This window comes from Kockovaella imperatae (genome assembly GCF_002102565.1).
Source record: "Kockovaella imperatae strain NRRL Y-17943 chromosome Unknown BD324scaffold_11, whole genome shotgun sequence".
Classification (NCBI taxonomy): Eukaryota; Fungi; Basidiomycota; class Tremellomycetes; order Tremellales; family Cuniculitremaceae; genus Kockovaella; species Kockovaella imperatae.
This window is the reverse complement of record NW_019028951.1, coordinates 352,739-379,445: the sequence shown is the minus strand read 5'-3', so window position 1 is coordinate 379,445 and position 26,707 is coordinate 352,739. Positions and strand designations below refer to the sequence as shown.

The window sequence follows — 26,707 nt, the reverse complement described above, 5'->3', positions numbered from 1 at the left end:
TGCGGAACACAGACAAGACACCTCTTTGAGAGGGGGGGCGGTTTCTGTGAAGGGGGCAGATTTCGAGGGCCATGAATGAAATGATCGAGTCTTTGAGCACGTCTTTACATGGCACAGACCGACCGCTTTCTTTTGGTCTTCTTCCTGTCACTACTCTACACCTAGGGGCTGAGTTCTTGTTTCTGACCTTGAACTATTTTGGCTCGAGAAAGGTTTTCCGCTAGCCCTTGCCGATACTCCGGACGACCAGCACCTCTTGACACCATGCCCGCGCCTCTCGACCGTACAGAGAACACGACCGGGTCCTCTGAGGCCGTCCCTCATTACAAGGACAAGGAAGGTAAACTTGAATCACAAGACGCAGTCGTCGATCGATTCGCTGCCCTGAAAGAAGAGGACGGAAACCATGAGATCAACTTTCGAACATTATCGTGGCAGAAGACGGCCTTGCTCCTGTTTGGAGAGTATGTCTGCTTGGCCATTCTCGCTCTGGCCTGGAGTTGGAGTGTCGTCGGATGGATCTGCGGATTCTTCATCACATTCGGCCTGGGGATTATCACCTGGTGTAAGTGTTATTCAACGGAGCGCTCGCTGCTGGCCGCTACGACAGAGGGCAATCCTACGAGACGCTGACGTTTCTTTCCCCCTTTAGACACTTCATACGTCTTATGGCAGTGGTGCATGATCCACCCAGAAGTACATGACATTTGCGATTTGGCTGCCCATCTCTTCGTAAGTCTGTCACTACGGGACAGCGCTGACAGATCAGCCATTCATACCGAGGACCGCTTACGAGATCACCGCAATCATGCTACTGCTCAACAACATCTTTTTGAGTGAGTCTGACAACCCTCACCCTGGCTGACTTTCCCAGTTGGGTTCCACGTTTTCACTGGGGCAAAGAGTAAGCACGAGACGTGTTGATTATTCTGACATGCAGTCTTGAACACTTTGAGTGACAGTGCCACATGTACCGTGACCTTCCAAGCCGTTACCGCTGTTATTGGAAGTGAGCCATCATCAACATTCGCTCTGGCTAACCTACCATAGTCCTCGTGTCTATCCCGCGCACGCTTAACCACGTCTCGCTCATGTCTATGGGTTCTGCCGTCTGTATGGCCATCGCCATCATCCTCTCACTGATCTACGCTGGAATCGAGGACGCTCCCGGGTACGGGTATGGAGGAAGCTATCCCAAGCAAGGACCCGTCCAGACTTCCATCGGTCTTCCCAGTCCCGCTCCAGGCTTCATCAATGGCCTCAATGCGGTTCTCAAGTGAGCTCGCCTGTGCAAACACTGGTACTGACCCACAGTATCACCTTTTTGTGGATCGGACAAATCCTGTATCCCTCATTCATTGCCGAGATGAAGAACCCTGCAGATTTCCCAAAAGCTCTCGCCGCCCTGACCATCATGGAATTGGCCGTTTTCTGTATCGTCGCTGCCGTCGGATATCACTTTATCGGCCAATATTCCACCGCGCCAATCATTGGATCCTTGTCTGAACCTTGGGCTCGTAAATCTGCGTTTGCCTTTGTCCTTGTTCCCACCGTCGTCATTGGTGCCATCTACTCCAATGTCGCCTCCAAATTCATCTACCGACGGATCCTTGGCAACTCGCGTCATACTCACAGTCATACCTTGATCGGCTGGGGAACCTGGATCGGCTGCGTTGTCTTCATCTGGGTCGTTGCTTTTGTGCTCGGAAAGTGAGTCGAGTCATCTCATGGCACCGCTGACTGTCAGTATCATTCCCTCCATGGGAGATTTCCTGGGTATCATGTCCTCCGCCTTTGACTCGTTCTTTGGCTTCATCTTCTGGGCCGTCGCGTACTGGCACATGAACCGAGGAAGTTTATGGTCAAGCCCCCTCAAGATAGCATTGAGTATTGCCAATATTCTCATATTCGGTCTGGGCTTGTTCATGCTTGGACCAGGACTCTACACCTCGATCGATGCCATCATAACTGACTAGTGAGTCAATCAACACTTCTTGCTCTGACTCTTCTCAGCTCTAGTTCCGTCAGAGAACCATTCACTTGTCTTTCAAACGCGTTATAATGGTCCAAAACGTGTATCAGATTGGTAGTGTACATGCATAACCTGGAGCTCATCTCTCATCAAATGGATTCCTGGTATCAGCTCGTGCCCCTTGTGGGTGTGCTCACTTGGTGTACTCGAGATTGTCGTCACTGTCCCCGTTATAGGTCGATGATCCCGCCGGAGGGGTCTTGGGAATCTGGTTCACAATAGATTTCGTGGCAGATGGTAGTCTCTCAAACGCGTTATAATGGTCCGAAACGTGTATCAGATTGGGGTTTGTTCGTAGTGTACATGCATAACCTGGAGCTCATCTCTCATCAAATGGATTCCTGATATCAGCTCGTGCCCACTGTGGGTGTGCTCACTTGGTGTACTCAAGATCGTCGTCACTGTCCCCGTTATAGGTCGATGATCCCGCCGGAGGGGTCTTGGGAATCTGATTCACAATAGATTTTGTGGCAGATGGTAAGCTCGGGTTGGGATCATCTTCTTCCTGCTCCATCGAAGGATTTGCTGGGGGAGAGGTCGATAAGAGGTCGACCCGTTTCTTCGGTAGGATACCGAGTTTAGCTGCTTCGTCAGACGACACGTCGCTGCGCTGCACTCACCTGGATCAATCTTGCCAGAAGGAGCTGCGGGCTTCTCCATCGCCGCTGGACTTCGACGGCCCGTAACTTCTATCTTGTTGGTGGGAGGTATGGCAGGCAGCGGGTCGTCTTCGTAATTTAGCTCCGGGTCTCCCCCCGCAGGCTCACCATAAGCGTCAGATGGCTGCCATCTCGCTGCTTTTGGCGCAGGTTCGGTCGATTGGGAGGAGAAGGAGGACCTGAGCGTGAACAATGATCCTTCCATTTACAACTCACGAGTCATCAGCCCACATTCCCCTAGTGTTCTGCTGACCCCCTCTAGCTCCACCAGGTGTAGGTGTCCCGTATCCTTGCGGAGAGGGACTTCTCCAACTGGCTCCCATACGATCCTGTCCCACTCGCTGTCTATCCGATTCTTCTCGCGCAGCCGTGTTGGCAGCTGCGGTCTGCTGAAGTTCAGAATACTTTGCCTTTGCCTTGTTGAAAATGGAGGAGAATGTCTGCTTGCCGACTGATTCGTTTGAGCGTTGATCGGTCAATCCTAGAACTCACTCTCTGCATATTGATTCAGCTTATCCTCCATCGCCAACATGCCGGGCGGATTCTCATCTCTCGGCGGCGCACCGGCCGTCGTCGGATTGAAATACGCTTGTTGACCATCCCCTGGTAAAGGTCGAGTCCTGACGCGAGGTTGATACGGAAGAGCCCGACCGCCTTGTCGCATCCTCTCTTCATCTTGCATGTGCAAGGATCTGGCAAACTCCGCATCGAGGTCGACCTGGGACTAAGGGGATACTATCAGTCATGGATCCTGGAGGCCTGGACTCACTGCCTCCTCTTGACGACTATGTGCAAGCTCGTCAGGCTTGAACTCAGGGTCCGTCATAGATAGTAGTTGCTCAATGGCTCGATCCTGTGATCCTCCGCACGACTCCAAAATCATCTCGATCACCTCTACTTCGATAGTGGGGAACATGACCTGAAGTTCGGCCACCTTTGGATTGGCATGAGGCGCAGGGGCCGCTGCAGCCGGCTGCTCTGCAGCAACAGCGGCAGCAGCGGACCCATTGTGTGCAGGTACCACTGATGGGCTAGTCGCCGTAGGCGAGGTCTCTGTCGTGCTCATTGGGGACGGCGAAGATACCATACTGCAGAAAGATCAAAATCAATTCAACAGACTAATAAAGTGACGCGGTCTCATTAAACTGCTTGGCGATTGGCGGCCGAGGTCACGGACACGTGGTGGCAAAAGTGGCGAGCTCACAGCCTTCAAAGCCGGGGGCAAGCTTCATCGCTTTGTACGGTATAGGAAGCCCAAGGATCCTCTCGTCGTCGCAGCACCTTTTTAAGGCGCACCGGCATCACTTGATGAGCATGACAAATGCCGATACTTGGTAGTGAGTACATGCACATCGAGACAATGTGTTGAGGAACTCCAAAATGGAAAGCTACATCTAATCCGTGCCGTCTTCTTCCTTCTCCCCACTGGCATTGGGCTTTGTGTCTTCTGTCATCTCCTCTGTCTCCGGCTTGTCATCCTCTTTCTTCACCTCTGTGCCTTCTTTCTTGACCTTTGGCTTGCTGGGTCTCGCTCGCTTCTTAGGAGGTGCGTCACTAGGCTCCGACACCCGCTTGACTTTTGCCTTGCCTTTTGTTGGCGCAGGGGAAGTCTCATTGACCTGCGGGCGTCAGCCGAGCCGGAAATCAGTGTCACTCACGAGCTTCTTGTGTATGTCCATGAGCTTTGAGTAGTGAACGCCTTCACGAGGCCAAAAGAAGGATGCGAAGACCCAACAGTGTTTCCTCCATTTCGCAGCTTCAGAACCAGACTTCCCAGCGACCACCTCGTCTATTCTCGCTCCAATACCCGCCACGCATTCCTTGAGCGCAGAGATCTTTTCGTCCCTATTCAGATCATCTGTACCGCTCTTAAGCTTCTTGAGATGCTTTTTCGCCGGTCTAAGAGCCTCCTTGACAGCAGCTTCATCCATCGAAGCATAGTCCGAATCCTCCTCCGAGCTCGTATATTCAGGCGTCTTGTGTCGCTTGGCCTTGCCTTTGCCTTTGGGTCTGTCGCTCGTCGTACTGGTCATGGGACTACTCGCCTTGACCTTGGACGATGAAGCCAGGGGGAGCGGCATCGATGGATTGTCAAAGCCAAAGCCTTCCTTTGGTGGCATTGAATCCAATACAGCTTGCTGTTCGATGAGCATTCGACGGTTCTCTTCGTACTCTCTGATAATACCACAGAGATAGTCTCCACGTCGGACTAGATGGATCGGGCCAGGAATATTCGCTTTGGCCTTACTCGAATCACCTTCCGCTTTAGTTTTGGGGTCTTCCATGAATATCTTGTCCTCGAGATGCAAAGTGGGGTCCTGTTGTATCTGATCCCATGTGCCAAAGCCATGACGCCAAATGCCGACGAGAAGGTGGGTGTCATCCTCGGCGGTCCAGTCGACGGTCCAGTTCTGTGTGGGCTTGAGACTCTCATGCGGGATGCTGTACTTTTCCGGATCCTCGACACGTTTGAAATGCTCTACGACCGCCTTGAGCCCGTAGTGTCTGGCCACGATTGTCTCCGCGTTCAGACCGGCGACAGAGTTGTACGAGAACAAGATGGCCTTCTGACGGAGTGACGAGGTGATAGGTTCTCCCTTGTCTTGCAGCTCTCGGATGTGGGCCTTGTGAGCGGCGACCGCAGCCTCTGCCTGTATGATGACGTCTTCGCAGGTCTGAGTGATGAGCACCCTGTTCTTGTTTTCCAGCCGAGCCTCTTTGACGATCAAATCGTATCGGTTACGAATATCTCCCCATTTCTGTAGACCTCGAATCAAGACACGGTAGTCTCTCTCTTTGAGCTCCAGAGATTTCTGTGCTGGAGACTTTTTCGGTTGTCCCCCGCCTTTACTACTCTTCTTCTCCTTGGTGGAGCCGGCGCCGCTTGCCTGATCGTCATAGTCCATACCTTCATACGCTCCAGGCTGCTGAGCGGCTTTGCGCTTTCTCGATCGTGCAGCTTCCTCCTGGGCTTGCAGCTCCCTACTCTGCTCCTCGTCCATCTTGATCCTCTCCTCGACAGGAATTATATCGTCCCAACTGACCTCGTCCATGTCGTTCTTCACATCCTGAATGGCAGCGAACGATGCCAAGAATCCTTCCCCACCGAGCGATGTCCCTCCAGGCTGCGCGGCAGATTCAGTGTCGAACGCATCCGCCTTGGTCAAAATATCGTCCAGATTCATCTCGTCAAGCTTTTGACTCTGGTCCTTGTCATCTGTCTTGAACATGCTTTGAGCACCAAATTTGAGAATGGCGGAGAGCTCGTCCTTCGAGAAATCGCCATTCTTGTCTTTGGGCGTGGACGTGCCATTGATATGGCCGCCAGTGGTGTCCATTTGATTGATGACTACTTTCAGCGCAAGCTGGACCTCAATGACTCACTGGCATATTCCAGTATCATCTTTCTCTTAGCTCGCTCGAGAATGTCCTCTTCAATAGTACCTTTCGTCACGAATCGATATATACTGACGTGACGTTGCTGGCCGATACGGTGTGCCCGAGCCATGGCTTGCAGGTCATTTTGAGGGTTATAGTCAGACTAGAGGATCAGCAACTTCCGTCAGCAAAGTCTCACATCAAAGATAATGACTGTATCCGCAGTCTCGAGATTGATGCCCAATCCTCCAGCGCGTGTCGACAACAAAAAGGCAAAGTCAGGGGAACCAGGGGCGTTGAAATGCTCGATCGACTTTTTACGGATGTCCGAAGAGACGGTACCTTTGAATTCAGCTTGACCGCTGACGCTGCTCACCATCTAGCCGTTGAAAGACGTGACCCCTGGCTGACATGTAATCAGAAATGATGTCCAACAGTCGGACCATCTGAGAAAAGATCAAGACCCTGTGACCGTCCTCCTTGAGCCTCGTCAAAAGCTTATCGAGCAGGACCATTTTGCCAGAATTCATCACGAGAGACTTGTATATTTCGTTGATGGGTTTATTACGGTCCTCTGCACCCTCAAACAGGTATGGATGGTTCCTGCCTTGAGCAACTGGCGTTTGAGTTCACTCACGATGCCTTTTTCAGCTCCATGGCTACGTTCATCAGGCTGACCGATTGGGTTCCTCCACGACTGAGGACGGAATAATTTCGCGTGAGGATATCTAATAAGTGTCAGCCGGAGGATCATCCGCGACGCACTCTTATAGTAGTGCATCTGCATCGCCGACATCTCGACTCGCAAGATCTTCTCAGTCTTGGAAGGCAGCTCCTTGATGACATCCTTCTTCAATCTTCGCAGCATGAGGGTTCCCAGCTTCTCGTGTAGATCTTTGATTTTGGCCTCTTGATCCACGTCGTTCAAGTCAAAGTCGTTCGCCAATTGGACTGATAGTGAGTTGGATATGTAAGATTCACTCACATTTCTCAGGCATCAGGAAGTGCATCAGAGCCAGCAGTTCCTTGACATTGTTCTGTAATGGGGTGCCAGTAATGAGTAAACGAGACGCGCAGTTGAAGCTGGACAATGCTTCGTAGAGTTGACTTTCATGGTTTTTGAGTCGATGAGCCTGGTTGTCAGTCAAAGCCAAATGAGCGCGCTCACCTCGTCCACGGCCAGGCACTGCCATTTAATCTGTGCAAGATCCTGCCTGTCTTTGAGGATGAACTCGTACGTAGTCAAGAGGACGTTGAACTTGAGTGCCTTGAGAGGACCGAATTCAAACTCTCGAATGACTTCGCGTGAAGGTCCAGACCCCATGTACGCAATCACATTGATATCTGGTGCCCACTTGGCGAACTGCATTTGCCACGCCGGCAGGGTTGAGAGCGGCACGACGACAAGGAAAGGACCATATTGACGTTGCGTATGGAAAAGATAGGACAAGAAGGATACGGATTGGACAGTCTTTCCGAGGCCCATCTTGAAGGTCAACACCCGCCTGCACTCCACACTCACCTCATCGGCTAAGATGCCGTTCTCCCCCTTACTCCAAAGATAGGCTAGCCAGTTGAGACCTGTCAGCTGGAACGGCTTCAGAGCTCCTCCACATGTCAAATACGACGGGTCTTCGGTGATCTTGTTATAAGCTGGTCGAGCATGTATAGAGTAAGGTATGGAGCGAGCGGGAACGGTGTGCCGCTGTTGTCGAGCGTGGAATTCCTCGATCTCAGCTTGGGCGTTGTCTTTGATGTCATCGTAGACTATAACTATCAGCAAGGGCGATGCGACCTGCTTGCTTACCTTCCCAGGTACATTCGTTGTATTGGAGATCTGCATATGAGTGTTGTGCCCATCGCTTCCACTCACTTGTCCATTTGCAGTAAAACATTGAGACGACCTCGCCATCTCTGTCTTCCTCCTTCTCGGCCAGGATCCGTTCCACCACCTTGTAGCTCTCTTGAAGCTCCTTGACTCGCTCCTTGTCAATCTCAAATTGCTCCAACTCCTCTGATGTCGGCTTCCAGGGCGCATCTGGTGCAGGATGCCGGAACTGCTGCTCGACCGTCCAGACCTTTGTGATGTAGTTGTCCACACGTTTGAAGCCTTTGTATGATTTTAAGAATGAGTAGAGCTCATCTGTATTGTGAATGTGGGAATACCGCTTCCACTTGATGTGGAATCGCTGATGGAGTTAGTCACCATCAAGCCGATGAATCTCACGAGATTCTCCTGGGGCAGATCGGCCGGATCGTCAAGATGATCTTCGTCGCGGGAATGGCCAAGAACGAGATCAATCTCATCCATCTCTTGTTGGCCTGTCTCATCAGCGTCATCCATCAGGAGTGACCCACCTTCTGCCTCGGCGTAGTACACCTCTTCATCTTCGCTTTCTAACCCATAATCGGCTTTAGCCTCGTCGTAAGTGACAACCTTTCTTGCCGCTCCTCTCCGCCATGGGTCTGCGTCTGCAAACGAGGAATCTGGCGTCTCTCGACCACTCGAGCCATTTGTTTTGGAGAAGAATTTGCGCTTGTGTGACTTGGCAGCGTAATCATCCTCCGCTGACATGGACCGCTCGCGACGAACTGGGAAGGAGCCCACCGCTGTCTGTCAGTCACAGTCGAGCTGAGATGCTCTCACCTCTGCGTTTCGGAGGTCCAGATCCTTGAGGTTTGACTTTGATGGCTTTCGGCTTCTTCTTCGTTTGCCCAAAATCGAGGTCATCTTCGTCCTCCTCTTCCTCATCCACAGCTTCGTCTTCTTCTGAGAAGCCTTCATCTGCAAAGTCCTCGTCTGGACGTGTCTCTTCCTCTGACAGATCGGAATCAGCTGGAGAGGTGATCTGTAGAATCAGCATAGAAGCAATCAGTCACTCACCTTTGACGGTAGACCACTCTCTTCGTCCAACTCCTCCTCACCTTCAGCATCATCCCCTGAAGCTACATCGGATGCAGGTGTCAATGACTCGGAAGGTGTCGAAGGATGCACAGTCGGTAAGGGAGGTTTTGGAACGTGAAGCATAATCTTCGGCGTACTAGAACCATTCGATGTCGAGCCATTGGCATGAGGAGGGTCTTGAGAAGCCAGCATAGAGGAAGGGAGATGCGATTCGTGAGCAGGGAGAGTGACGCCGTTCATCGCGAAGGGAGACGATGAAGTCGCTTTGTGAGAATGCCTAGGCCAATCGTTCCCACCGTCTTTCTTGATTCCTTAGCTTGAACGCGCTGTCCGGCTCGAGTGACGCTCGTCTTCTGACGCTCTCGCCTGCCATGTACGTACTGGCAAGGACCCCAGTAACGCGTCGAAAGCGTCTTCTGATGTAGAAGAATGAATGCTAATCCCCCTTGTCCGCGTCACTTTTGCCTCCCTTCAACCCGCTTCCGTGTCACCGTTTCGAGGCAGTTTTTCATCGACGGAAGCTCCTCCGCCGACGCCGTCGAGGCGCTTGTCACCGCTGCCACATTATTGTTCTGCAATGGCAGATTAGATCTGTGTCTGCTCAACCATGCATCGACGAGCTACTCTACCAAAGATTCCTTGACCCATGCATGTTCTCTACAACCTTGACCACTCCGCAACCGTCAAACTACGTAGCACGCATAGACCACATCATCAAGAGTTCGCGCCAAGGCATGATTTACGCCACGTGGTGTGACCTCATCAGACGACCGACTCAATGTTTTCGAACATAGTCGTTCCTACATGGGTATGTCGAGAGCATCGCTTGACCCAGCTTAGCCCACCACCTACGTCCGCCATGGCGACTTTGCTATCCATTCCCGGGAGCTTCGTCGCCCAGGCTCATACCATCCTCGGGGCTTCGGCGTTCGCTTGTGCCTTGTGTATCGGTTGGGCTGGAGGGCTGTGGGAAGCGTTGTGCGAGAATTCGGTTGCCAAGTGGCCTGTGGAATGGTTCCCCTCAGTCTCAGCGACGTATGTGGCTCTTAAGGCTCTAGGCTCACGGCTGCAGCATTGGTGACCATGCTCTCCCAAGAGCGCCTTTCCACATCCTCATCGCCCTTTGTGCTACCCCTCGCTTCTTGCTGCTTGGCGCACAGTGGATGCTGCATCGAAATCGCCCAGCGAGGAGAGGGTCATCAACGTCGACCTCGGATGCTTCTTTCGCTCAGTCTACGGCAATATCAGCTGGCTCCGTCCGAACAAGAGCCAACGCTAAAGCTGCCGAACTGGTTGACGGCGTCGTCCAACCGTTAGAAGAAGCCGCCAGGGAAGAAGAGCGGGCCGGAGGGTCAAGAACAGCAGACATAGAACTGATGGCAGGTCTTGGGAGGACATTCTGCTGGTGCGTCGAGCTCAACGACCTGGAGTCTGACGTCTCAGTGGTGGATGGGTGTACATTACTTCTCGAGATAATCACGGTGAGCTAAGCGGAGATCCACCTTCAATTGACAATCAGACCTTCACGATTTTTTTATGATCATCTATCTGATACTCAATCTACCTTGGATGTTTCTTGCTATGCAACATTCCACCGACAGAGCATGCCGTCGCCGCAGGTGAGTCAAGCGAGAGATGTCACTAAACGCGTAGGCAAATGGCCTTTGCTGGCTTCCTGCTGACCATTCCGCCTCTTGTCTGGATGTTTTATCGGCACTCCGTGTTGCGCATACCAGGCGGTGAGACTCTCCCGAATTCTTCTGCTTACTCCAGCTTACACTCACTATTCACTCCTCGAGTGGTCCCTCGTCTTCTGGGATGTGGCATTCGATGCTATTGCCATTACAGAGCTGAAGGATATTCGAGTGAGTCCGAAGCTCTCGCAAGGCTGACAATCAGATCACCATCGTAGACGTCTCGGCATCCGGTTCACATCCGACATCGCACGAGTGGGTCTGAAGTGAGGTTCTCGGGCTCAAGCGACGCAGCGGCATGTATATCCGGACGACAGACCGTCGAGAGTCGTCCGCCAGCTTGCCCGTAGAGGACTGGGCCTTGGCGTTCAAGGAAGGCCATGAGGCATCGGACCGTCGGGCCCTCCTTGCTTGGCTGAGTGACGTATATCTCGGTGAGTGATACTTGTGACTGGACTGAACTGGTGATAGCCGTGTGCTTCTGGACCGTTTTCACGAGCTTGACATTCCAGCTCTTCTACTGGTCCGTCTGGAAGCTGGGTGAGTCTGACAGTCTGGCCTTGGTCTAACTTTAGCTCTTGCGGGTTCCGAGCTAGCTCTCCTTGCCAATTTGTCCGGTTACACCATGGCGTGGACATCTGGTCGAAGATTTGCCACCTCCAAAGGCGGGCTCTTGACTCACCGAATCATCATGGTCGTTGCGGGTATGGGCTGCTACTTCATTCCGTCCGTCAGTGTCAGACTGTTCTGCATCTCTCTTGGAACGTGGACGGGCTGGCTTGCACAATTCGGCAACTGGTACAGGCTGCGAGGGAGTCTTGAGATGATTGCCGAGGGTCAAAGTGAGCGAGTACAGGTGTTAAGGCTAACATTTAGCCATGCTGCTCGGCATAACCATCACATTGCTGTTTAAATATGTGAACGCCTCCACCAATCCCCTTTGGGCGACTACTGACTGGAATTCGGGAGGATGGAACATAACGGGTTTAGCGCTTGCGGCTGCAGCACTATTCGAATATGCGTGTCGACCGGTCGACCTTCATCCAGCTCCGCCGACAACTCATACCAAAGACAAGCCGAATCCCGTGCCTGTGGTTTCGCGGACTCACACCGCTATGATGGCTATAGGCTTGGGAAGTTTTATTCACATGATCCAAACGTTTGTGTCTGACCCTGGCACTATCATCGCATGGACTTGGACCGGATTTCCTGTTAAAGGCCCCACACTGCATCCGTACGCCGGCGTGGTCATCGCTGTTGCATGTCTGGGTGTTCTCACTAGTGGTCAACAAAACAGCCCGATGGCGCATCTTGTCGGCTTCGGAGGGATCATCTGCCTCTACGTGTATCCCGACTGGCTCGGCTTCTTGGGCGGGTTGGCACTAATATACTACCTCGTTTCCATCGCCCCGGACTACATTCGCGCAGGTTCAGCCCTCCCACCAGCCGCCACCTTCGGCAATGCGTTGCTGGTCAATTGTATACTGGACGTTGTGTCGGTAGTCACCGCAGCTTACGCATTCGTTCCTTATGGATGGCTCTTCCGGGAGCGGACGGATATCGTCTTGCTATTCTGCATGTCGACAATCGCGCTGGGTTCCTGGGCCAGCTCTTCCATCAAACTCCCAGGCAATGATAGATTATACCCTCGCAGCGTGGCTAGAATGGAGGGTATCGACCGACGATCTAAGATTGCAGCGGTTATCCTATCGATTCTAGCGCTCGCGGCAGGATATGCACACATTCCATCGAAACCTCCTGTTCCATATTACCCGGAACATCGAATCTTTTCAGGGGGTATCTGGGCGGTAAGCGTGTGCTTCCGACTTCGCTAATGTTAGGTCCACTTTGGAGTCGATGAGCCTGGGAGAGATAGCCAACGACGAATGATGGAGCTGTTGAGGGATATGCAGGTCGATGTCGTAGGCCTGCTGGAGACAGATCTCCACCGGGCGGTCTACGGCAACCGCGATCTGACACGCATCATCTCGGAGGAATTGGGTTATTACGTCGATCTCGGACCCGGACCCAACAAGCACACCTGGGGTGCCGCTCTGCTTTCCAAATTCCCAATTCTCAATTCGACACATCATCTCTTGCCTAGCCCGCACGGAGAGCTCGCGCCCGCAATTCATGCCACGCTCGACATACATGGTGAAAAAGTCAATGTCTGGGTGTCCCACAATGGCCAAGGTAAGGCCTCAGAAAGCGATACGAGCTGACGCTTGTAGAGGAAGACGCGCTGGATCGCGAGCTGCAGACCATTGAAATTGCCCGTCATCTCGCAGAGACCGCCGACGTTCCTACAGTCTTTCTGGGCTATCTCGTGACTAGGCCGGGAGATCTGCGACCGTGGCCGTACCAGATCCTGATGGAAGACGGCAAGATGTACGATATCGAAATGTGAGCTGGTTGATGTGGTGTCACTGACGCTCAGTGACGATTCATGGCGATGGTGCGAGTATATTGCGTTCAGAGGCCTCTGGCGTATCGGCTATGCGAGGGTACACGAATCCGACATCACTGACACTGAGCTGCAGGTGGGTTTGCAACAGCGTGGGAAGCTGACTCCAGGTCGGCAAATTCATGCTGCCTCGGCCTGGTGAAAAGGTTATATATGAATCCAATCAGGAGATGTACTGGCACATAGGGGAGGACGACGTGAGTCCGCCGTCTTGGAGTCAAGCTGACAAACTTAGGTACCTGAGCCATGGCGCATGCCTCGGGCATTCTGGGATACCGGATTGCGGGGTCACAAATACGTGGTGTGGAAAGGTCCTGTATATTATATGCCGCCGGAGCGAAGCGGTCTACGTTCCTATGGCCGGGGTTGGAAAGCAGAACTGCCAGAAAGAAAGTAGAACGAGGATAGATATCACACGCATCGCATGCAGACACATATCTCCTATGACTTGTAGTGGCTCATTCCACGGTGCCACACTTGGTCACCACGGGCTTCTTGTCCGAAGGCACCTTGCCATCTTTACTGCCTACCTTCTCGATAGCTTGGACGACGTCCATACCTTCCATGACTTCACCAAAGACCACATGCTTGCCACTGAACGTTGAGCCACGAATGTCTTTCTCACAGAACTCACTCGAGCCACTCGCATTTTTCAGCAGTGGTGATGAAGAACTGACTCCCGTTGGTGTTGGGTCCAGCATTAGCACTGGATAAGAGACCGGGCTCTGGAGCTTGAGCTGTCGTCAAAGTCCACTTAACTTACTGTCATGTTTCCTCTTGAAGTTCTCGTCGTCAAACTGATCATGTTAAGCCCTGAAGACCCGTATAGGCCTTACCTTTGAGCCATAGATCGATTGTCCTCCTGTTCCATCTCCTCGCTCGAAATCACCACCTTGGATCATAAAGCCAGGGATGACCCTGTGGAAAGAGGTCCCTTGGTAACCAAAGTCTTTAGGGAGAGTCTCCCCGTCCACTTTCTCCTCGAGTCAGCTGGGTTCACTCCACTAACTTGCCTTGCCAGTACAGAGGGCTCGAAAGTTGGCAGCGGTCTGCTATGTTAGATTGATTTGTGGGGCACTCATGCTGAGCGCACCTTGGGAACGACTTCATCGTACAGCTTGATCACGATCTTGCCTGCCTTCTCCTCTGATATGTTAGCGTGGTGCCAATAAGAAAGGCTCACTGCCAATATTGACCTCGAAAAAGCAGTTGCTGTTCGCTTCAGCTTCTCGTCCCGCAGTTGACCTACGGTTGATCACTTGGAGTCGCCATGGTGTAGTGTTGTCTAAGATGAGGTTACCGTTGGTTGCAGTCCAAGTCTCAAATCTTCCACCATTATATATGCTGACAAGGGATTATCCTTTGTTAACGTCCATCCTTTGTCCTCCTTGGTCAGTGATTCAATTACTTGAGCTCAAGTCTCTCGGCGCAAACGACATCACGACATGCATCAATCGTCTTCGCTCTCGACGTCCATAGCCATATCAGCATCATCGTCCCCTCCCTCCATCTCGTCCGCATCGTCCACTTCGTCTTCATCGTCCTCGTCTGAATCCACGTAATCTCTGCTCTTGGCTTTTGCCTTTTTCGCCCTCTTCCTTTCCCTCTCTCGCTCCTCTAAACGCCTGTCAGCTTCCTCCAGCTCGTCCAGTGATTCTGAGCCCTTTCTCCTCTTGGCCCGTTTCGATGATTTGCTCTTTGACTTTTTGCTCCCCCAGGCTGCATCGTCCTCGTCCTCCGTTTCCTCTGCCTCCTCCTCATCATCATCATCTGCCACGACGAAACCATCGTCCTCCTCGTAATCCTTTTCACGTCGAAATCCTCGCTCTGAGCCGCTAGATTCGCTTCGAGCACGACGACCACGTTGATTCCTCCGACTGCTTTCTCCTCGGCTTCCCGTAGGTCGCTTAACCCGAAGCTTCGTGACAACGCTCTTGCCGGCAGCTTCACGCTGAAGATTTGCCAGAGTCTCAGGCTTGACTTCGTCTTCAAGGATCTTCATACGCGAGTGTTTGACGTGCTGTTGACCGACATGTTTGGCGAGCTCCAAGTGAGTTGCACTCGTCATGGAGGTCGGCACGAGAGACAATTGTCCAGCGATAGGGCCTTCCGTCATGAGTACTCGCTCCGAGCCGACCGCCACGCATAAGAATGTGGCATTGGTTTGCGATGTAGAAGCCTCAGGTTGACTAGTGGTCGATGGTTTGACGTCTTTGATATCCTCGTCTCGTTGCAAGGTCGCTCCATGTGACGCCGCCACGTCAAACAGGTTCGATCCCAGCTGAAGTGACATGGATCCATCGCTCCATCTGAGCATCCGAGCGTTGCTCTTTCGCACAGGCTTTCCCTCCGGACCCATAACCCATCTCCATCGGATAGTGTTTTTCACGCCGAGCATTCGACTCTTCGCGCCCATAGGGTCCTTTGATCCGTCGATTTCGGACTCGTTCAGTGTTTCCTGGTAGTAGTGAGCATCGTATGGCTTTGGCTCAATATTGACATAAGCTGGTAGACGAAGTTGCCATATCTTAACAGCTTAGCGATACCCCCCTGTTGCTTCACCCACCTTGCCATCTGTAGCTTTGAGTCTCGGCATCTTAGGGAGAGCGATGTTTGCCCAGATAACATCCTGTTCAACTCCTACTTCTTCCTCGGCATATTCTAGTGGATTTGGTGATCCATGAGCAGATCCTTCTCCTCCATCCTCAGAGGCAGATGTTGGCGGAGTCTTTGGAGTCGCAGAGGACGATGCAGCTCGACTCCGTGGCGAGGCCGACTTTTTCGCGTCTTCCTCATCGTCATCCCCAAACTGGACGTGGTATCAGCTGAAGCTCCGACCTATGTGTCTATGCATACCAGATCTCCATCGTCATCATCGTCTACCGGCTCCTCTACTGGGTTCTCCAGTGTCGGCTGGGCTGGACTCTGCGAACGCGATCCAGAAGCTACAGGAGCGTCTTCCCCGATACTCTTGGCCGGTGAACCGCTACCTGAAGCTGGAAACAAGTCTTCTGCTAGCTCCCCTTCAGACATGACTGCGATGTATAGCAATGACCGCTTGTTGGAAGGTGGAAAGTCAATCGCCTCGCGATCCGCCACTTCGGAACTTTTCGGCGTTTTCAGGATTTGCTTCCGTTCCCTTCTGCCCTCATCGCTCACCCCCAACCCAGGGCTCCTCATCTCCCCTGTATAGCAACCCCTGCTGGTCACTATATCCGACCATCATGGCTTCTAGACTCGCTATCAGGAGCCTGCGAGCAGCGGGTAGGTCTACGGAGGAGATGGAGAGGATGTTGCTGACCGTTTCATCAGCCGTCAGGCCTGCTGTTGCAGCTCCCCGTGTTTTCTCCGTGCCTGCGTGAGTCAATCCGAGTTTACCTGCTTTCACCTACTGAATGCAGCATTAGTGCCCGTTCAATGGCTACTCGTTAGTCTGACATGATATTCGTCTATATGCCATCGACTGACATGCTCCAGAACAATCGCCGGATGAGAAAGCTGCATCGATAATAAACTCTGTACCCTCTTCTTCGCTTTGGACCAAAACCGGTGGAATCATCCTTGGAACTGGTGTGACCGCTGCTGCCGTCTCTTCGGAGCTCTATGTGAGCGTCTCCCAGCCAACGTCTGTACTGACTTGATCAGGTCATCAACGAGGAGACCATCATCACCGTTGGATTTTTCATCATCTTCGCTGCCATCGCTCGAACTGCTGGGGGACCGTACAAATCTTGGGCCGAGGGACACATCAACGTGCGTCCATCGGAGTGATTCACAAGTCAGCTGACACGACGCTTAGCGAATCCGAGACACCCTCAACGCCGCCAAGGAGGAGCACACTCATGCCGTCACTGAGAGGATAGACTCTGTCAAGACTCTCAAAGATGTCGTACCCCTCACCGAACAACTGTACAAGGTCGCCCGAGAGACCAACGCCATCGAGCACGAGAACTTTGTCCTCGCTCAGGAGCAGGCCATCAAGACTGAGATCAAGTCGGTGTTGGACAGTTGGGTCAGATATGAGCAACAACAGAGAGAGGCGGAGCAGCTTGAATTGGTCAAGACTATTCAGGCGAATGTCGAGTCAGAATTGGCCAAGCCCGCTTTCAAGAAGCAGTTGCTTGAGGAGGCATTGTCCAGGGTTGAGCGTGAGTCATTGAAGTGGTGGACAGTGCTGACTTGTGCGCAGAATTGTCTCAATCCAAGGCGATTTAAAATGCTGGTATAGGAGGGATGCGGTTTGGAAGCACGCTTAAAATTGCTCTGACGCCGCATGCACAATTGAATAGATCGCTGTCGCAGATCCGGATTGGGCCAAAAATGCTCAAGAATCCGCCTCGTCATCATCTGGCTCATTGTCATGAGGTGACTTGCAAATCCCACCTGGGCACCTTGTCCGCCTGCCTGCCAATTTGCCATCCATTCTCGGTATCTCCTGCCTACTTCTTCTTCAGGTCGTTCATCCCAGCCTGGAGCTCGTCGGCGCCATTTGCCGCCACTGCCTTGGGGTCTTGACTCCGTGATTCGGCCTTGGCACACCCTTCCCCTCCGCGTCCTGCGATCTGCTCGCCAACATTGTCCATGAAGGCGTTGATGTTTCCCCTGATGCCTTCTCCAGCACCGTGCGCAACGTGAAGTGCCCCGCCGACTTTATCACCGATGTCTGGATATTGGGTTAGTGCGCTCAGCAAGCAGACGGGGAATGGTCTGTGCCACTGACTCTGTGCGGCTACTGACCCTCCACTTCGACCTGTTGTGGCCGACGCCGATGTTTGCGAGTTCTGAGCATGCGACATGATGGTCAGTATTGGACTTTCGCTTGAAAGGATGGCAAGAAAGACCGTTGACACACTCCGAGTCAAGGTCAAGGCAAGCCGAGATGACGTCAGGCTATCAGAACAATAGGCGAACTTTTACTGGCCGCTTGGACTGAGATGGCAACCCGGACGCTGGGGAAACCATCAATTGAGCTCCGCAACAAAATTAATGCCCACCTCCCTTGTAAGAAATTTCGACAGGGATGATTGACATCCATAGTGGTCGGATATTTAGAGAGAGAGAGGAGACATACCAAAATCCCCACTAATACTGATTTAGACTCACTCTTCAGCAGCATCGTCGCGAGTCAAGCAGAATAGATAATCATTATGTCTCAACCCGAGAGCCAGAGCACGTCGGACGAGAGGGTTAAAGACCTTTCGCCATCGATCGAGGAGGACAGCCGCTGGAAGGAGATACCGATGGAGGACGTACGGTGAGTGTCTCATTATCCCACAGGGTGATCGGACGGCGTATATAGAAGGAAGGCATGATCACTATACCAAAGCAGCACCTGACTTCATGAGACTGACCACGATAGCAGATCCTGGCAGTCGATGGAAAATGTTCGGTACCCATTTCCTCTTCCTGCTGACCCATATGCAAGTACGCGATTCATTCCCTGGGACGGTGCTCCAGCCAGCGAGTATGGGTACTCGGACCTACAGGAGTACCAAACCTGGCGATCGACCGAAGGCGTCGGGGACATTATTCCTCGTCCGGCTGAAGCATATCCAACGAGGCAATTCTTTGCCTGGGACACTGCTCCTGACAGAACGTATGGGTACTCAGACGCTACGCCCGAACTATCAGATAACTCGTATCATGTTGGCTGTCGGGAAGGCAGCAGTCTGCCACTGGAATACCAACCGTGGCACAGTGTTGTCCAGGTCACGCCAACTCACGTAGAGCAACCGCAGGCTTGGCTTGGATACAACGTTCAGCAAGGCCCCCAAGGCGAAGGAAGCAGACTATTACCGCGCACCGTGACATCAGTGCGCACACAGCCTAGTGCCAACGACTTTCCAGCTGGCTCATCCTCAGGCCTTCAAGAAGAGTATCAAAGTCAAGAAATGGTGGCAAGCTCCCACGGAGGGCAGGAAACTCCGGAGTTTTGGGTCATGGGAGAGGTGCGATGCAAAGGCTCAGCCGAAGACATCTGTCAGATGGTCGGTTCTTGGTTCCAAGACCAGGATAGTCGGCGTTCTTTCGAATATTTAGGCGAACCTTATGGGATTAGCCAAAGGTCTTCGAAACAAAATCGCAAGCCGGCGCCAAAGCATATCAAGTCTGCGACTGGCAAGGTGAAAGACGATCTGAATCCGCTGAATCCAGACCTCGATGTCGGGATTAAACTGGGCGTCAGAAAGACAGGATATCCTTTCGCAAGTGTTCTCAGTAACACCGCGGGCAAAGATGAAAGATTCTTTTCCGCTCCAGTGAACACGCTCGAATCGATCAATAAGCGTCGAGAGGCTCGAATCGATCCACAGGCGTCGAGAGGCTGGAGCTGGAAAGAATTTCGGCCGCAATTGAACACCGGCGAAAGAAGTAGCACATCTCAATCGACGAAGATCGAGAACTGAGGGGAGAAGGACGGCAGGAAAACCCATCACCCTCCCCGCGAGGGCGACATCGCACCTAGCTTGAGCCTCCCTCAATCTTTATGCGGGCCAATGCACATACAGCAGATTCCACGCAAAAAGCTCTCTATCTTCAGCATAATACCCACACTCGGGTCTGCAGGCTGCTAAACGCGGCGCGTCCACCTGTGTTTTAGCAGCATGGCGGACAGCGTGCATCATTTTGCATGTCGTGAGGTACATAGGCATCAATGCTGAGCTTGAGGCAACCGCCAGCGGAGATTCCCATCAAGCCTAATTCAATGTCTGCAGAAACTCTCCATCGCGCTCCAAGTCGGCTTTGACGTCGATAGTTTGATCGTCTTCTGCATCCGGTCCCGCAGCATCACCATTCCATCGTTTCTTCGCGACCGGCATGGCTGAGCCACCCGGCAGCTCTCTAGCTTGTCTTTTGTTCTGCTTTCTAGCTCGGATACTGCTTCCGGGGCTTGGGCCAGTAGCGAGTGCTCCAAAAGTTCCCATTAATCCTTCAGGGAAAGCAAGAGGGTTATTGGCCAATGCTTCGAAAGCTTCAAGGTTCTGAGACATGAATTCTTCTGCGGCTGTCAAGTCTCGAGCTGCCGCATCTGGATCAGGGATCGCCAACGGTTCCTCTGGTGGGACTGGTCGAGCGAGGACATCATCGATCTCTCCTTCTGGCAACAGCTTCACTGCTGCAACTTCCATCGCTCGCTTGACCTTGAGCTTGATGTGCAAGTACGGCCCAGTATTTACGATCTGATCGAGCATCGGTAAGACTGCCTCTGTATCGCCGAGAGGAGGATCATCGTATAGTCCTTTAGCCCATTCCGCATTCTCAAGCTGAACTTGTTCACTGACGTGGAAGCGGAACAGGATGATGCCGCCCTTGTCAACTGGAAGTCCATTCGCATCTTTGGGTCGGAGAATCGGCAGAGTGGACCGATCCCAGAGCTCTGGAGGTAGGTGGAAAGTCGCTGCAGGCTGCTTTGGCTTGCCTTTACGCTTGATTCGAGTAGCTTGATCCTGCGCGAACGTGTCGAGAATGGTGAGGAGGACGCGAACCTGGCACATCAGCGTGAGCAGAACTCAACACATACATTCGGCGATAGCCACCAAATATCCACTACCTCGTGTGCCATCGGTGCTCGACCATTGTTCGCTAGCTTCTGGTATGCCAGCCATTCCTTTTCGGTATAAGCTCTTTTGGGATCCGGTCGATCCTGGGTCGGAGGGACGAAATCAATAGTAAGAAGGGAGCGATACAGAGCTCTTAATTTGCACAGGTTCAGTGGAGATTGATCAAAGGATGCCAGTCGACGCGCGAGATGTGATTGTTGACGTCTATACTGATTTTGCTTTTTCCGAGTAATCTCATCGCGGTGTAGTTCTCCTCGTATCCGAGCTTGCTGCTCTTCCCATCGTTTGCACAATCGGATCCAGTACGTCGCCACTGCCTCTTCCATCTTTTCACGATTCATTACGATGCTTTCGCCTGCACCCAGACCGTCGTCTCGCTCCCAAGCTTCGAGGCAGTCATCGACGACTTGATCGATAAATGGTTTAGCTTCCGGCGAAGTAATCTCTCCTCTGAAATACGGTCGGAATTCCTGAACTCCATTGGCTGATTCGGTAGGTGATGGAGCTGAGGTCCCTGGTTCAGGTAGCTCTCTGCTACCGCGGACTTCAAATCCTTGAATCGCGTATTGTACTCCTAATCGACGATTGGCCATTTTGTGCACGAGGTGCTGTTAGTGTGAGTCTTCTTGCACTGCGGAGCTAGACGTACCTCTAGCTTGACGCTTCTCTGCTTTCGGATCGTCGCCTTGTCCACCGAGTCTCGCGCCACTGGACTGGTAGCACCCGGAGAAGCAGTCCCTTCGTCTACCTCCAGAACCGCAGCTGGTCTTTTCGGACGATGCCTGCTGGGACCAGGTTTACCAGCAACGAGAGCATCATATTGAGGCCGCAGGGCATCATGTTCGGCTCGGGAAACAGTATCATCATATAGCGTGGGGTCTATGACTTCCGCAGAAATCAGTTGCACGCCACGACGACCTGCTCACCTTGCGGGAATGACTGTTGTAAGTTTTTGACCGTTTCAGCAATCTTTCGACTGTAATCCTTCAAAGTTTTGACATTGGCTAAGAGCTGCAGATCCTTATAGTCTCTATCCATGGAGTCCAAGACAGCCTGCGAAGCATTATTCAACTGAAGAATAGTCACCAAAGCCTTGTCGACATCTTGACGTTGATCTGTCGAGTCTATGGACGATAAAGTCGGCGCAATGGGTTGTGGTGGATCGACTGTCGACGATTGAGCAAACACATGATCAGGTTGAGAGATCGCTGCTCTCAATGCTTCCAGAGCTGCTTCTGCATCTTGTCGATTTGAGTCAAAAACGTCCTGTTGATTCGGGTCAAAGTCTACATCGGTAGGATTGTCGGTGTCCATGTTGGGGGTGGACCTGTCAAGTGGAGGTCCGGTCGTGACGGAATAGGTCGTCAACACGAAGGAAGATCCTCAATAGGCGCGGAAGACTGCGACGAAGAGAGATATCGCCGATAATACCGATGAGTGTGGCACTCTTTTCTCTCGTGATGGTGTGGCAGATCCCGAATACCCTGATGTGCCCACCCGTCTCAAAAGTTCAGAAGAGTGGACCAATACCCAAATCGCCTTTGCTAGACGCAGGCAAGATACTCAGATCTCGTACACGACTGATCGGCGGGCTCACGAGACTACTGTGCTGTAGACCGCATACCCGACGCTACCTTTCCAGCATGAGCAGCGAGCATCCTATCAACCCCGACGTAGTCAAACGCGTGAGTACCTAACCCAACTTGAAAACCCAGTCAAAGATCAGTCATTAACTCTACAACTCCTAGCCATTGGTCATCTGTGGACCATCCGGTACGGGCAAATCGACGGTTCTCACACCTATCCTCAAAGCTCACCCAGGAACGTTTGGATTCTCCATTTCCCATACTACGAGATCCCCGCGTGCAGGTGAAGAGAATGGTCGAGAATATCACTTTGTGACCAAGGACGAGTTCATGAAGCGAGTGGAGAACGGTGAATTCCTAGAATGGGCTCAATTTGGAGGAAATTGGTGAGCCCATTGAACCCACCCGATAACACGCGCTGAGCTTGTACACAGCTACGGCACGACGTTCGCAGCTCTCTCTTCACTCGCTCCCAAACGATGTATCCTCGATATTGAGCTCCAGGGAATCCTCCAACTTCGAGAGAAAGCCCATCTTCAAACGCCTCCCCTCGACCCCGTCTACCTCTTCATTGCCCCGCCTTCCTTGACCATCCTGAAGCAACGCTTAAAGGGTCGAGGCACAGAGACGGAGGAATCTATGAGGAAACGATTAGATGCGGCGAGGGCAGAAATCGAATTTGCCATGACTGGAAAGCACGATATCGTCATTGTCAACGACAATGTCGAAGAGGCGAGAGCGAAGCTTGAGAAAGTTGCCATGGGTTATGAGGGCTGGCAATCGTGCGGTGATGCGTTGCCAGAATTCAACATCAAGGATCTCGATTAAGGGACTGTACATGCATACATTATAATGAATCGTTACACGCGTCACCTTGGTGTTGGCCAACTCATTCCTGTGCGACTTTGGCTCTGGACTCCTGCCACGCCACCAGCTCCGGGCTCTGGCTCGGCTGCATTGGTCAGCCACAACACTAGTCATCAAAGCTCACCCATGTCACCGGCGTCGAGATCCTCCGCATGCTCCATCTCTTCTTCTTCCTCCATCTGTCTCTGAATCTCCCTCTCCTCTTCGGAATCAATGTCATCGCCCTCGTCGTCCAAATACCTATACACGGGTTCAGCTGTATATCAAGGTACCGACTCACCGGTCTTCTCGCTCATTGCGGGGATGAGGTCCGAACGGATTCTTCCGCCGAGATGCGGCCCCTTCAGACATAGTCATATCCCTCATCACCTTTTCCAGCTGATTCTTCTTCTCTTCCTCCGCCTTTGCTTTCCGCTCTTCTGCGAGTCGGGCCAATTCAGGCTTGTAGTCACTAGGCTCGTCAAGATCCCGGCCAGCTTCGCACCGACTCACGTCTCGTACTCCTTCTTCGCCTCTTCAACGGCACTGAAGAAATCCTTCATGCCCTCTCCGGTCATCGCGCTGACTCCCACCGCCTGAAGCCGATCAGCGCAGTCTTTGGAGCATTGGGCTTACCCTCAGATTGTTGTAGAACTCGTCCAATACCAGACTCATACTGGACATTAGACTGCTGGTGTACGCCATCTCTCCCTGCTCATCCCTGCCCTTCTCATCCAAGGCGGCCTGATATGCTTGGAAGTCGTGCATCCATTCAATAGCAAAATCATGGGGCTCGACATCAATCTTGTTAAAGACGAGAATGAAGGGGAGTCGTGTCTTATAAAGGATGCTACGGGAGTCATGAGAATGCTGCCATGGTATCCTGGTGACTCACGAGCAGGCGTAGAGCATGTTGCTCATAAACGTCGCGGGTGCTGTCGTGCGAGGCGTGTCGATTATATACGCCACAACGGTAGGTAACGAGGAAGCAATGGCATCGGTGATGATGGATCCAGAAGCTGACCAGGTGAAAATCTCAATCTGACCCGGTGTATCGACCAAGACGTAGCTGGGTGCATCCAATCAGCTAGTTGCTTGCCATCACTTGTGGCGGATATCAGCTCACTCGACACTCGCAGCTCTCTTCTCGACGAAAGCCAAGACTTGATCAAATTTGGTCGTAAAGAGATTCAAAGCCGTCAGAATGCCACCGTTCGGACCGAGGTTGTACCTGATTTCACATGATAAATGACCAAACCCCCCTGCCGCTTACTCACTGCTTCATCACCTCTTTGTAATCTACCGTATCTCTGATGTCTATGTTTGCCGAGTATGGCATATGGGAAACGGCAGGATCGAGGTTGAGAATGTAAGGAGGAGTGTTTCTGGAGTGTAGATGAGAGTTCAATCGCTGCATGAGGGTCGTCTTGCCCTGATGAGAGGGGCCAAATGATCAGCCAGTAGTCAGAACGCTATACCAATGTTCACGTACAGACCCTGCCATGCCTATGCAGAGAATGACCACTGGAGTCTTCTCCGCTTGGTCAGTCGAGGTCGATGCATTTTGACTTGATGATGCGGAAGGCCCTGCATCTGTCGACGAAGGTTCTGCCATGATACCGTGATGTTCAAAGTCAGTCATAAATGTTGTCGAGGAAAGGCCACTGGGACTGATCGACAATTCTTCGAGGCGGCGTCAAGGGGCGGCAAGCGCCGATCGAGGGCAGATTAGGATCCCAGAGTCCCTAATCATCCATTAGAAAATGTCCCAGATCTCATTACAAATTGATCCCTAATCTCCTCCTCCTATCTCCCTCACATTGATTCCGTCCTGACACAAACCAGTTGAAAGCCTCCCCTGGCTCTTTCCCCCTGGCTCTTGCCCCCCCCCCTTTCCGCCGTCGCCGCCCACCACTGTTCTCTCTCTCTGGCCCCCCCTTCCTCTCATCTCATCTCATCCTTGACCTCTATCAGACCACGTCGATTCGTCACTCTATATAGTCTGCTCAAAGACAGTCATATCGAAGAGATACACCTCAAGGCATTCTCAACTCAAACAGGAGAGGGTGCTGAGGAGCAGTCAAAGCCACCCACTTTGGATATCCAACCAAAGGTAGATTGAGATATAGGAGGGGTCAACAACAATCAACCTCGAGGTCCATCCATTTCAACCTGTAAGTGAAGTTTTCAATTCTGTGTCCTTCCTCTTCAAGAGTCCATTCCTCATGGTCCATCCGATGTCCCATGGATCCCTTGTTGAGGCCAACGTCCCGTCCGATCGTGTGAACGAGGTTGAAGAATTGTCGGTACGATTCACGCTTGGACGACAAAAGTGCAGCATGAAACAATGTCCTTGCCTCTGGCTCAGCCGGCGATCCGACGGAGTCTTGAGCATGCTGAGTCGTCTGGTCGGCTTGGACTCTGTGTGTTACCCCAAAAATCCACCACCACGCTCTACTGTGCGCTTTGCGGGCACGATCGGGAGAGGAGCCGTCCCGGTCTCGTGATCTCAACGGCTACGACCACGGTTTGATTCGGTATTCGCTCATGGCCAGTCGCTTAATCTGCCCCGGTATGCTGCTGTGTTCGACGTATATCGTAACCCAACAACATTGCTCTCAGCTTCCGAGACATCTGGACCTGGCCTATCAGATATTCAACCCCGAATACCCCTTCATGCTGAAACCCACTCCTTCCGCATCGTCTCTCTGCCTTGCCACCCTAGCTGACACTTGCTGCCTCCCAGAACTCGACTTCATTCAGACTTCCACGCAGCAACCGCAGAGGCACTCAAGCCATGCAGACCATCAAGTGTGTCGTAGTAGGAGACGGAGCTGTCGGAAAGTGAGCCAAAGCGCTGGTCTTAAGCTCGCCCTTCTGACATGAAAACCTCAGGACATGTCTCTTGATCTCATACACAACCAACAAATTCCCCTCTGAATATGTTCCCACAGTCTTTGACAATTGTGCGTCTACCTAGAATACTCTTGAGCTGACGGCCCAGATGCCGTGACCGTCATGATTGGAGATGACCCATACACTCTCGGCTTATTCGATACTGCCGGACAGGAAGATTACGACCGTCTTCGACCTTTGTCATATCCTCAGACTGACGTTTTCCTCGTCTGTTTCTCCGTCACAAGTCCGGCGTCATTTGAAAACGTCAAGGAGAAATGGTTTCCCGAGGTCCACCATCACTGCCCAGGTGTCCCCTGTTTGATTGTTGTGAGTTGGTCGAACACGGTGCGAACTGTGCTCATTCAGTCTTCAGGGAACTCAAGTCGATCTGCGTGACGACCCATCACACCTTGAGAAATTGTCTAGACAAAAGCAGCGGCCTATTACGAATGATCAAGGCGAGAGATTGGCCAGAGAACTCGGAGCTGTCAAATACGTCGAGTGTAGTGCCCTGACTCAACGAGGATTGAAGAATGTCTTTGATGAGGTGAGGCTCTTTTCTGACGATTGTATTCCATCCTGACAGACTGTCAGGCCATTGTCGCTGCGCTGGAACCGCCCGTCGTCAAGAAGCCGAAAAAGTGTGTAATTCTGTAGACTATTCATGCTGGTTCCGACTGGATTCT

The 26,707-nt window shown here is 52.3% G+C and overlaps 13 protein-coding genes across 13 annotated transcripts; 6 read left to right on the top strand and 7 right to left on the bottom strand.

Moving 5' to 3' along the window:
* Window positions 1-95: 95 nt before the first annotated feature.
* Window positions 96-2,114, top strand: BD324DRAFT_632524 (transmembrane amino acid transporter protein-domain-containing protein). The gene is made up of 9 exons (XM_022016527.1): window positions 96-565; window positions 653-732; window positions 770-836; window positions 875-904; window positions 941-1,009; window positions 1,051-1,276; window positions 1,315-1,710; window positions 1,748-1,975; window positions 2,014-2,114. The coding sequence occupies exons 1-9, from the start codon at window positions 265-267 to the stop codon at window positions 2,060-2,062; spliced, it is 1,446 nt and encodes a 481-aa protein (XP_021869549.1). The 5' UTR covers window positions 96-264; the 3' UTR covers window positions 2,063-2,114.
* A 235-nt stretch (window positions 2,115-2,349) lies between these two features.
* Window positions 2,350-3,793, bottom strand: BD324DRAFT_632518 (hypothetical protein). Its single transcript, XM_022016526.1, has 6 exons — window positions 3,461-3,793; window positions 3,184-3,415; window positions 2,908-3,142; window positions 2,800-2,870; window positions 2,653-2,760; window positions 2,350-2,614 (listed from the first exon to the last, which is right to left on the bottom strand). The coding sequence occupies exons 1-6, from the start codon at window positions 3,776-3,778 to the stop codon at window positions 2,406-2,408; spliced, it is 1,173 nt and encodes a 390-aa protein (XP_021869548.1). The 5' UTR covers window positions 3,779-3,793; the 3' UTR covers window positions 2,350-2,405.
* Window positions 3,794-3,949: 156 nt separating this feature from the next.
* Window positions 3,950-9,308, bottom strand: BD324DRAFT_92685 (putative transcription regulator). The gene is made up of 16 exons (XM_022019281.1): window positions 8,954-9,308; window positions 8,717-8,918; window positions 8,428-8,679; window positions 8,297-8,391; window positions 7,943-8,258; window positions 7,877-7,906; window positions 7,592-7,836; window positions 7,238-7,555; window positions 7,055-7,202; window positions 6,835-7,020; window positions 6,707-6,797; window positions 6,446-6,672; window positions 6,269-6,411; window positions 6,076-6,232; window positions 4,350-6,040; window positions 3,950-4,310 (listed from the first exon to the last, which is right to left on the bottom strand). The coding sequence occupies exons 1-16, from the start codon at window positions 9,212-9,214 to the stop codon at window positions 4,086-4,088; spliced, it is 4,587 nt and encodes a 1,528-aa protein (XP_021869547.1). The 5' UTR covers window positions 9,215-9,308; the 3' UTR covers window positions 3,950-4,085.
* A 467-nt stretch (window positions 9,309-9,775) lies between these two features.
* BD324DRAFT_632507 (Frag1/DRAM/Sfk1 family-domain-containing protein) lies at window positions 9,776-13,577 on the top strand. The gene is made up of 16 exons (XM_022016525.1): window positions 9,776-10,009; window positions 10,047-10,379; window positions 10,418-10,455; window positions 10,494-10,593; window positions 10,628-10,713; window positions 10,748-10,839; window positions 10,874-10,923; window positions 10,963-11,102; window positions 11,140-11,208; window positions 11,244-11,510; window positions 11,545-12,476; window positions 12,510-12,861; window positions 12,900-13,071; window positions 13,106-13,208; window positions 13,243-13,329; window positions 13,368-13,577. The coding sequence occupies exons 1-16, from the start codon at window positions 9,834-9,836 to the stop codon at window positions 13,527-13,529; spliced, it is 3,159 nt and encodes a 1,052-aa protein (XP_021869546.1). The 5' UTR covers window positions 9,776-9,833; the 3' UTR covers window positions 13,530-13,577.
* On the bottom strand, window positions 13,555-14,518 carry BD324DRAFT_632505 (peptidyl-prolyl cis-trans isomerase C, mitochondrial precursor (PPI-III)). The gene is made up of 8 exons (XM_022016524.1): window positions 14,382-14,518; window positions 14,316-14,344; window positions 14,226-14,278; window positions 14,146-14,181; window positions 13,969-14,109; window positions 13,896-13,929; window positions 13,767-13,857; window positions 13,555-13,726 (listed from the first exon to the last, which is right to left on the bottom strand). The coding sequence occupies exons 1-8, from the start codon at window positions 14,402-14,404 to the stop codon at window positions 13,591-13,593; spliced, it is 543 nt and encodes a 180-aa protein (XP_021869545.1). The 5' UTR covers window positions 14,405-14,518; the 3' UTR covers window positions 13,555-13,590.
* Window positions 14,519-14,564: 46 nt separating this feature from the next.
* Window positions 14,565-16,273, bottom strand: BD324DRAFT_657347 (Leo1-like protein-domain-containing protein). Its single transcript, XM_022018864.1, has 3 exons — window positions 15,989-16,273; window positions 15,699-15,941; window positions 14,565-15,659 (listed from the first exon to the last, which is right to left on the bottom strand). The coding sequence occupies exons 1-3, from the start codon at window positions 16,163-16,165 to the stop codon at window positions 14,583-14,585; spliced, it is 1,497 nt and encodes a 498-aa protein (XP_021869544.1). The 5' UTR covers window positions 16,166-16,273; the 3' UTR covers window positions 14,565-14,582.
* Window positions 16,274-16,307: 34 nt separating this feature from the next.
* On the top strand, window positions 16,308-17,459 carry BD324DRAFT_92456 (hypothetical protein). Its single transcript, XM_022019279.1, has 7 exons — window positions 16,308-16,396; window positions 16,445-16,490; window positions 16,534-16,559; window positions 16,610-16,737; window positions 16,778-16,885; window positions 16,932-17,280; window positions 17,322-17,459. Exons 1-7 carry the CDS (start codon window positions 16,357-16,359, stop codon window positions 17,345-17,347), a joined length of 723 nt encoding a protein of 240 aa, XP_021869543.1. The 5' UTR covers window positions 16,308-16,356; the 3' UTR covers window positions 17,348-17,459.
* Window positions 17,460-17,571: 112 nt separating this feature from the next.
* On the bottom strand, window positions 17,572-17,928 carry BD324DRAFT_652487 (hypothetical protein; the record flags this gene model as incomplete). Its single annotated transcript, XM_022018503.1, has 2 exons — window positions 17,572-17,795; window positions 17,853-17,928. The coding sequence occupies 2 exons, from the start codon at window positions 17,926-17,928 to the stop codon at window positions 17,572-17,574; spliced, it is 300 nt and encodes a 99-aa protein (XP_021869542.1).
* Window positions 17,929-18,135: 207 nt separating this feature from the next.
* On the top strand, window positions 18,136-19,729 carry BD324DRAFT_92593 (hypothetical protein). The gene is made up of 2 exons (XM_022019280.1): window positions 18,136-18,386; window positions 18,558-19,729. Exons 1-2 carry the CDS (start codon window positions 18,280-18,282, stop codon window positions 19,534-19,536), a joined length of 1,086 nt encoding a protein of 361 aa, XP_021869541.1. The 5' UTR covers window positions 18,136-18,279; the 3' UTR covers window positions 19,537-19,729.
* A 98-nt stretch (window positions 19,730-19,827) lies between these two features.
* BD324DRAFT_609586 (hypothetical protein) lies at window positions 19,828-22,005 on the bottom strand (the record flags this gene model as incomplete). The annotated part of the gene is made up of 4 exons (XM_022014160.1): window positions 19,828-20,616; window positions 20,652-21,299; window positions 21,341-21,576; window positions 21,618-22,005. The coding sequence occupies 4 exons, from the start codon at window positions 22,003-22,005 to the stop codon at window positions 19,828-19,830; spliced, it is 2,061 nt and encodes a 686-aa protein (XP_021869540.1).
* Window positions 22,006-22,334: 329 nt separating this feature from the next.
* On the top strand, window positions 22,335-23,105 carry BD324DRAFT_652484 (putative guanylate kinase; the record flags this gene model as incomplete). The annotated part of the gene is made up of 3 exons (XM_022018502.1): window positions 22,335-22,376; window positions 22,440-22,663; window positions 22,712-23,105. 3 exons carry the CDS (start codon window positions 22,335-22,337, stop codon window positions 23,103-23,105), a joined length of 660 nt encoding a protein of 219 aa, XP_021869539.1.
* A 19-nt stretch (window positions 23,106-23,124) lies between these two features.
* BD324DRAFT_632498 (aerobic respiration-related protein) lies at window positions 23,125-24,769 on the bottom strand. Its single transcript, XM_022016523.1, has 9 exons — window positions 24,616-24,769; window positions 24,401-24,555; window positions 24,250-24,354; window positions 24,019-24,192; window positions 23,760-23,973; window positions 23,637-23,719; window positions 23,425-23,595; window positions 23,269-23,384; window positions 23,125-23,229 (listed from the first exon to the last, which is right to left on the bottom strand). The coding sequence occupies exons 1-9, from the start codon at window positions 24,763-24,765 to the stop codon at window positions 23,147-23,149; spliced, it is 1,251 nt and encodes a 416-aa protein (XP_021869538.1). The 5' UTR covers window positions 24,766-24,769; the 3' UTR covers window positions 23,125-23,146.
* A 1,151-nt stretch (window positions 24,770-25,920) lies between these two features.
* On the top strand, window positions 25,921-26,678 carry BD324DRAFT_582040 (P-loop containing nucleoside triphosphate hydrolase protein; the record flags this gene model as incomplete). The annotated part of the gene is made up of 5 exons (XM_022013540.1): window positions 25,921-25,967; window positions 26,019-26,089; window positions 26,128-26,348; window positions 26,395-26,568; window positions 26,616-26,678. 5 exons carry the CDS (start codon window positions 25,921-25,923, stop codon window positions 26,676-26,678), a joined length of 576 nt encoding a protein of 191 aa, XP_021869537.1.
* Window positions 26,679-26,707: the final 29 nt, after the last annotated feature.